The sequence below is a fragment of the Anarhichas minor genome, unplaced genomic scaffold (genome assembly GCF_050575085.1).
Source record: "Anarhichas minor isolate MPS153535 unplaced genomic scaffold, ASM5057508v1 ptg000002l, whole genome shotgun sequence".
Taxonomy (NCBI): domain Eukaryota; kingdom Metazoa; phylum Chordata; class Actinopteri; order Perciformes; family Anarhichadidae; genus Anarhichas; species Anarhichas minor.
In genome coordinates, this window is record NW_027466448.1 from 1,388,836 (window position 1) to 1,397,220 (window position 8,385).

The window sequence follows — 8,385 nt, forward strand, 5'->3', positions numbered from 1 at the left end:
GATCAGCTGAGCTCAGTGCTGCCTTATTGATCCGTCCTTTTCCCCCCCACTGTTAGGCTCCCAGAAGCAGGAGGTGGTGTGTAGGAGGCTGGATGACAACTCGGTGGTCCAGAACAACTACTGTGACCCAGACAGCAAACCTCCAGAGAACCCGAGAGACTGCAACACAGAGCCGTGTCCTCCAGAGTACGTACCGCTGAGTCGTGATTGTTTCCATTATCAACTGATTAATTGATCAGTCTGTACCTGAATATATTCACTTGACAACAATATGAAATACACTGATATTTGAGTCTTTTCACTTGATAAATGACTTAAATGATTTAATTGATTTTAACAATTACCATCAGTTATATTTATTTTGATTAATTAGTCACGTTTGCAGCTAACTTTTACCTTAGTTCAGTACTGTTGTATTAGAGGAAATGTTTTTTAAGCTTTCTTTGAGATGGAAAGTATCAACAATGTTTTCATAGAATATTTACTGTCATCTAAAACCTGCATTAACGGATTTATGTGGCTGCTTGGGGGCAGCTGGAACAGGCTGTTAACACAACACTGACATATTATCAACTTTTGACGTAAGCGTGTTAGCAATCAGTTGCCTATTTACACGTTGCCATTGAGTTGCACAATGGGAGGAGCAGCTGGTCTTGGAGTTATTTTTCCTCATTGATATATCATCATAAACAGATTCAGAGTAACGACATCATTCAGTCGTGTTCGTCTCCACCTGATGGCTGTAAGTCCAATGTTCTCTCTCTTTTAGCTCCGTGTTTGGTCTCCACCACCTCCGGAGGGAAACATTTCTCTCTTTTCGCTGCTAAATGCTCCGCTATGTTCACCAGCTAGTCTCTGACGTCATCGCCTGTTTGGTGTCTTTTTCTTTTGTCTTTGCCGCATTTGGAAACAACGCTGATGAACAACAGTGAGACTGAACCAAAAATAAACCAAAATAATTAGCTTAAAGATGCTAAAATGCTGCGTAAGGCTGAGGAGAACTGTGTCGGGTGATAATTCCCCGTAGGTTTGCTAAACCTTGTGCATTACACATAGACATTCGATCCACTGTTAATATAAAAATATTGCTTAAAGTTACTGCGTTCAAAGATAAAAACCCTCCATAAAAATGAGACTGACTCGGGATATTAGTTCGCCTTCAATGAGCCCTACTTTGTAAAAATGTGTTTGGAACATGATAATAAAAATAAAATGGCCATGATTTATAACTTCATATGTTAACTATTTTCAGTGTTTGCCTCGCGCCAACAATTGGAGCCCTAAAAAGTGACCACCTGTGTTTGATTGTTTTGGCCTCGTTGCCGGTCCTCGAGGGGCAACGTGCACGTATACAGGTGGAATATGAACTCGTGTTTGGTGGCCAAATGTCTGCAAACCCCCAAAACTGTAGCTGGAAGCATGAAGCCAGACTCTGGAAAAAGAGGGATTAAATGCATCGGGTTGATTAGTTTCAGACTGTATAAGTGGTCATATGCATCCATACATTTAGACTACACTTTACTTATATTCACATCTGTATTCGGTGGACGCAGACATGTGCTATCTCATTTATTTTCATAGTACTTGGAGGCTGTTGCAGTGCGTGTGTGTGTGTGTGTGTGTGTGTGTGTGCGTGTATTGAGTTACAGTGCACACGTGACGTTTGTGTGTGTTCGGGAGGCAGACGCCCGGCTCTGCAGCCTCAGGAAAGGCCGACTGCAGGAGACGGCGTAAACACCATTGTTTTAGAATAGCCACGGTTTTATGGGCTCCAGTAATGAAAGCTAGCACAGATGTTTGAACACGTCGTTAATTCTGTATACATTCCTTCAGATGATGTAATATCTCAGCGGCGGGATGTGTTTGGAGGGCTGTTGTCTGGGCAGTTTTATGATTTTGGTTCTGAAGTCTGTTGACAGGGTTGAATAAGACTTTCTCGGAGGCCAAAAGCTCAGCGGCATTGCGTGGCAAACATGTCGGTTACCTTTCAGTTTATCGGCATCATCTCCGTCATCAGGTTTTAATGGATGTTATGGTTGTTTGTGTACAGATTGAACTAATGAGGAACAATGTGTTTGTGAGCTTCAGAGGGGCTGCTAGGTGGGTCCTTGTTTCAACTTTGGAGGGATCAAGGCTAGCTGTTTCCCCCTGCTTCCAGTCTTTATGCTAAGCTAAGCTAACTGTATCCCGGCTCCTGCTCTATATTGAAAGCACAGACGTGAGAGTGGTATCGATCTTCTCATCTAACTCTCAGCAAGAAAGTGGGAAGGGGAGTCAAATCTGATTGAAACACATGTTTTCTGACCAGGATGTCTTATGTCACTGTTAGTTGGTGGGATCTCCAGATACATAGATGTACGAGCACAAGCACTTTTTCATGATGTGTCCCCTTTAAATCAGGAACTGTCTGCTCAAAGAAGTAAACATCATTATTCATTTGACACGTTTTGGTTCTGGATGTGTTTGGTCCGAGGAGTTTCGACTCTGCTGTTTTGGTAATCCCACTTTAATGAAGCCAGCCAGTCCAGAACCGTAATGTGATTTTACACTCTGACATTATCAAAGGCTGCTGGTAATGAAGTAACCACAGGGAGTGCAACACACGCTGGTAGTTTTGGTTCTTTTGTTTAGTTTGAGCAGATTCTCCGTATGGTTTTCACTACACATTAAATATAATATGATCATGAACAAAATCTCTATTTGCAAAAAAAGCAAAAACAGTAAATAGGATAAAATTTATTAATTCAATTCACAGTAAAAAAAAAAAAAAAAAAGACAATAATAACCAAGGAATGATAAGAAGTCACATTCTGACAGATAAATAAAAGATAAATACGTTCACAACTGGTTGACCAAGCATGTGTTAAAAGGCTGCCACCCATTAAAACATGTGTCATTAGATTCATGGATAGTAAACCTCATCTTCTCTGAGTTCAGGGTTAGTTTCTTCTGCTCCAACTCTTCCGTCTGTCTCCTCCAGATGGTTCATTGGCGACTGGTCGGAGTGTGGGAAGACGTGTGATGGCGGGATGAGGACCAGGACCGTCCTGTGCATCAGGAAGATCGGCCCCGCTGAGGAGGAGACGCTGGAGGACACCCACTGTCTGACCCACCGACCCATCGAACGGGAGTCCTGCAACAACCAGTCCTGCCCGCCAAAGTGGGTCACTCTGGATTGGTCGGAGGTATGATATTATTCTCAAACTATCTTTTGGCTCATCGGGGCCTGTCGAGGTGAGTTCCTTCTGACGACCTTCTCCTCCTCCGTCTGTAGTGCACACCTAAATGTGGGCCCGGCTTCAAGCACCGCATCGCCTTGTGCAAGAGCAGCGACCTCGCCAAGACCTTCCCCCCCGCCCACTGCCCGAGCCACAACAAGCCTCCGGTCCGAATCCGCTGCAGCTTAGGACGCTGTCCACCTCCTCGCTGGATCCCTGGTGAATGGGGACAGGTAGGACGAGGCTCCTTCACATCGCTTTGTTTCACTTAAAGGGACAGTTCACCCCAAAATCTCTAATATCTGTCCTCTTACCTGTGTGCTGTTTATCAATCTAGATTGTTTTGGTGTGAGTTACCTCGTGATCTCTGCCTTCCCCTCCAATATATTGTCACTAGTTGACACTCGGCTTGTGATGATCAAAGCGCCAAAAAAATCCCACCTGAAGAACTCAACAGCAACGTCTCTTTCTAGAAACCGTAACCGGGTTTTTCAAGATCTCGAGTAACCGGGTCAGGATTTCTGGAAAGAGAAATGTACTTTTTTACAAGCCGAATGCCGTCCAGTTCCATTATATTGGAGAGAAGGCAGACGTCACACCAACAGAGTCTAGATAGATAAACAGCACTACAGGTAAGAAGAAGAATGTCTTTTTTGATTTTGGGTGGAACTGTTCCTTTAAGCATGATTTTAGAGAGCTTCCCAAACTGCAGTACGCTGGTTAATCCTTTAAAAGGATAGCCTGGATGTTTAAAAGACAAAAGATACTCAGACAGATTCCATGTGTTGGTGAATGGTTGATATAATTTACACCTGGATGACACATTAAGCAGGCCTGTGACGTGTGTGTGTGTGTGTGTGTGTGTGTGTAGAGGTTGTCTGTGTGTGCGAGTCCGAGTGCTCCAGCAGGCCTGGAGTTGGTGATCAGCGTCAGAAATATCCTCCTGGCTGTTTGAAGTTTATCTCTGCCTCGGACCAGGCCCCTCTATCTCTTCCAGGAACACGATTTAGAGGGAAGGCCAAGGAGTAGCATTCTTGGGCTCACCCTGACACGACTTAGTGCGCTCAGCGAAGCTGTAGAACACTTTAAAACACTCAGCTGACTCATGCCGGTGAGGGGACGCCAAAAAGAAACGTGCGTCACAGAAAGCAGCGCGCGTTGTTCTGCAGGATTTGTCGGCAATTTGGTAAAAGCAAAAGCGGGATTTTAAACAGCCTGCTCGGATGTTTAGGAGACGGTCACTCTCTGGAGGCGGAGGTGATGTCACGGTCTGAGCACTGTGCCGTTCAGGTCGGAGGTCAAAGGTTAAGAGTCAGGCAGTCCAGGTCACGGCTCTCCCTTGGCTTCTCCTCGTAACGGCCACATGTGCGGCGGCAGACGTCAATAACACACTTTTACAATTTGATCAGAGCCAATGAGAGTGGAACACAAAGCAGAGCTCACTGATAACCTCAGAGCGCTCCATCAAAGAGCCGAGCCGAGGTTAATACCTCGTAGAGCAACAGCTGGAGTCTGCTCTTACACAGCACTTTCACATTCATTGCAGATGTGTGTGTGTGTGTGTGTGTGTGTGTGTGTGTGTGTGCGTGTGCGTGTGCGTGTGCGCGTGCGCGCATAACCCTCTCCACTTTTTTTGGGCTGTAATTACAAGCTTCACCCTCGCTGCTCCGGTCCCTTTAAAGCGTCAGAAAGGGGAGATTGTTGCCAGCTACCGAGCTCCTGGTCTCCCATGGCCAAAAGGTCACCGGTTCAAATCCCACTTAAATCGCACCATTGACGTACGGCATCTGTCATGGCCAGCAGCGAGTCCTAATAAAGACTCTCTAATTGTGAAGGGATGACATGAGGGCTCACTGATCTGAGGCAGCCAGAGAGGATCATTGAAGGTGACAGAAAGCCGCTCGTACACACACACACACACACACACACACACACACACACACACATACACACACACACACACACAGTGATGGCTGACAGGTGTGTTGTTTCTCCCAAAGAGTAATCATGACGATGCATTTGAGGCCAAAGGTGTGTTGGCATCTGCTGCATTTGTTTTTGTAGTTTTACTGCCAAAGGAGTTTAACGGCCACCCATAGAACCATTCTCAGTTTTTTATTAAAAATAACACGTTTATAGAAGTCAGGTGCACAAGTTGGGTTCAGTACGAGAACCTTTTTCTCCCTCCGTTCTGTTCCAGGCGAGTCCATCAAATAGTCATTTTTTATTAACGCAAAAGGAGGCATCTCTTAGGTTGTTTTCATTACAACACATCAACATTAAATACTCCAATGTCCCATGAATTCTAAATATGACGGCAGTACTGAGGAATCTCAGAAGATTGTAGACATTCATACTTCTGTGAGGATGCACTTTTATTTAAAGGAAGTAGACGTAAACATTTGAAAAAAATGTCCCCCACTCATTAGAAATACTGTCCCATGAAACTAACTAAATGGGTTTAATGTTATTATTAATCCATCTACTCTTACTATCTAATCACCTTTTTTCTTCTTTTTTTAATGGATTAGGTCGTTTCTTTTGCTTCTTTACTTTTTTGTTTTTCTCTAGTTTTTGTCTCATTTTTACAAACTGCTATGAGCATTGAAAACCAAAAAATATGAAGTGGTGAAAGGTTCAGGTGCACGCTGGTGTTCTGAAAACGACAAATACGTAGTTATTGAAGTGTGGCCGCTGATTTGGCCCACCTATCAACTCGGTCAGAAGTTGTGGTTATCGTGACAAACTCATCGTAAGAAAACAAACTTTAAAACATACTTCTGTTTTTGCATAAATAAATCATGCTCGTCCTCGTCTCCTGCTCTGTTTGCATCTCAGTCCCCTGACACACACAAACATGAGAAAAACATCGCGAGCAACAGTTGAACTCGGTTACTCCGGGTTCACAAACTCAGTCACCGACTGCAGTCAGCTGAATGAGACCGAAGGGAAGGTGACTCCGTCTGCTCGCTGCCTGCGTGCCCCGATGATTGGTTGATTGGATCAAGTCATACAGAGAGAAAGTGTGTGTGTGTGTGTGTGTGTGTGTGTGTGTGTGTGTGTTTGTGTGTGTTTGTGTGCAGGGATTACTGAGCATCTGCGTGCATTATCTTGGAGCACTCAGGGTCACGGAGGGAAAGACGGTCCAAATTTACCTCGTTGCATTTCAGCCTTCCGCCGGCTAAAACCGTCCCGCGCAGAGCCGATAAGTGTGTTGTGTTCTCTGTTGCAGTGTTCGGCCCAGTGCGGCCTCGGCCAGCAGATGAGGACGGTGCAGTGTCTGTCGTACACCGGGCAGCCGTCTAACGACTGCGCCGAGTCCCTCCGACCCACCACCATGCAGCAGTGCGAGAGCAAGTGCGACGCCACCCCCATCGCAAACGGCGACGGTAAGACGAGGATAGCGCTGGAAAATGTGAAAGAAAAGAAATTCCCTTCATGAGTTCCTTCTTGTGGTCGCCAGACGCACGCAGGTTTCTATTTAAACCTGCAGCTCCTCTAAGGCAGATGTGAATACCTACTGTGCTGCGCTGTGCACTGCTTTCACACAGAGCCCCTCTTGAGAAGGTTATAAACTGTCTCTATCTTCATCCTCACTGTTCTGCTATGACCTAAACACGCTTGGATGACACACTCCTCTACACTTTGCCAGCCACATTAATCTTTCCAGTGAGGTTGGCCGCTGGTCAAAGCGAAACAGCTCAACCCTCCATATACACTTACACATGATGGATGGCCATTCGGATGCATAGAGAAGGGCCTTTCGATTAGCCTGAATGGAAAACGTGAGCAGCGTTTACAGGCTGGCTAATGGGATTAGCTGTAGGCTAATTGTTCCTTTACGGACAGCAGTGAGGCAATGTCTCGTTTCATTTGGCTCTGCGGAGGCAGGGGCCAAAGCCTAATAAGGGAAGACACTCTGATCGTGATAAGGCATTTAGAGCACTGCCTGTCCGCCATCCAGCAAGCAGTTTGTGTGTGTGTGTGTGTGTGTGCATGGTAGGGATGGCAGGAAGCCCAGTTAGCGAACGGGGCCAGAATCTGTCTCAGCTTCAGCCTCTGCGTCCAAGTATAGTTGCAGAGTTTGAGTGTGTTGAGGCCTCGCGGAGCAGGTTGGCCCCGTCTGTTCCTCTCATGTCTTCTGGGAGTCACAGCGATCAGCTTCCCATTTTCAAAATAACCCAGAAGCTCATTTAAAAGCACCGTTCTGAAGGTATTTCCAGAATCCTTAAAGACTAATTATAAGGTTTCAAGGATAATTTATCGTCATTATGCAACTCAGGGTCGCACAACGAAATGCAGTTGTTGCTCTTCTTGCTGAACAACGAAAACATGACGAACAACAAATCAGTAGTGCAAAAAAACAACATTCTCTGAGCAATACGGCCGACATCTTAACATAAAAAATGTCATCCTGTCAAGAAAACTCAGAAAGCTAATCTGATAATTCTTCACTCTTTTCCCAAAACTATCTGTTTTCTGTGTCCAGAGTGCAAAGATGTCAACAAAGTGGCCTACTGCCCGCTGGTGCTGAAGTTCAAGTTCTGCAGCCGTGCTTACTTCAGGCAGATGTGCTGCAAGACCTGCCAGGGACACTGACACCTCTGAGAGCGAAGCAGAGACAACGGCTAGAAAGAAGATGGAGGGAGGCTGATGTAGCGCTGCAAAGGGAGAGAGGAAGAGAAACAGGGCAGACTGAGAAAGAAAACCCCGAAACCTCCGGACACGTGGAAGGCAGAGTAAGGGTTCCCCTGTTTATCACACCTGGTCCTCCGGCCCTCCGTCGTGGTGGAGTCTCAAACCACTGCTCAGCCCCCGACGCTGACACAAACTGATTTTGTCACTTCTGTGAAGTGGAACTTTGGAAGATTATTCGTTGGTGTTATTTTTATTATAATAATAATTATCGATATCATTGTTAGTCTTCCCTCGTGTTTGTTGTTTTTAATGAATCCAAAGTGCTGGACACGTCGCTCGCAGAGGATGCTACCCCCAGAGACGGACGGAGGGAAGGACTCCTCGCTAGAAGATGGAGGGGGTGGGGGGGGGGGAGTCGGAAGTGTCGGGCTCCCGTCTTTGGGACGACTGTGATGGTGCTATCGGCAGGCAGACCTTTGGCTTCGGTGCACTTTTTCCGTGTCAATACTTTTTGCCAATTTTACCGCTC

At 45.8% G+C, this 8,385-nt stretch overlaps 1 protein-coding gene across 1 annotated transcript in view; it reads left to right on the top strand.

Moving 5' to 3' along the window:
• Nucleotides 1-7,817, top strand: part of adamts6 (ADAM metallopeptidase with thrombospondin type 1 motif, 6) — a 45,973-nt gene extending 38,156 nt beyond the window's left edge. Inside the window, exons 20-24 of the mRNA XM_076095201.1 lie at nucleotides 57-186; nucleotides 2,981-3,185; nucleotides 3,275-3,451; nucleotides 6,451-6,607; nucleotides 7,708-7,817. Of these exons, the coding sequence (XP_075951316.1) occupies nucleotides 57-186; nucleotides 2,981-3,185; nucleotides 3,275-3,451; nucleotides 6,451-6,607; nucleotides 7,708-7,817 (779 nt within the window). The remainder of the gene's footprint in view (nucleotides 1-56; nucleotides 187-2,980; nucleotides 3,186-3,274; nucleotides 3,452-6,450; nucleotides 6,608-7,707) is intronic.
• The last annotated feature ends 568 nt before the right edge of the window (nucleotides 7,818-8,385 follow it).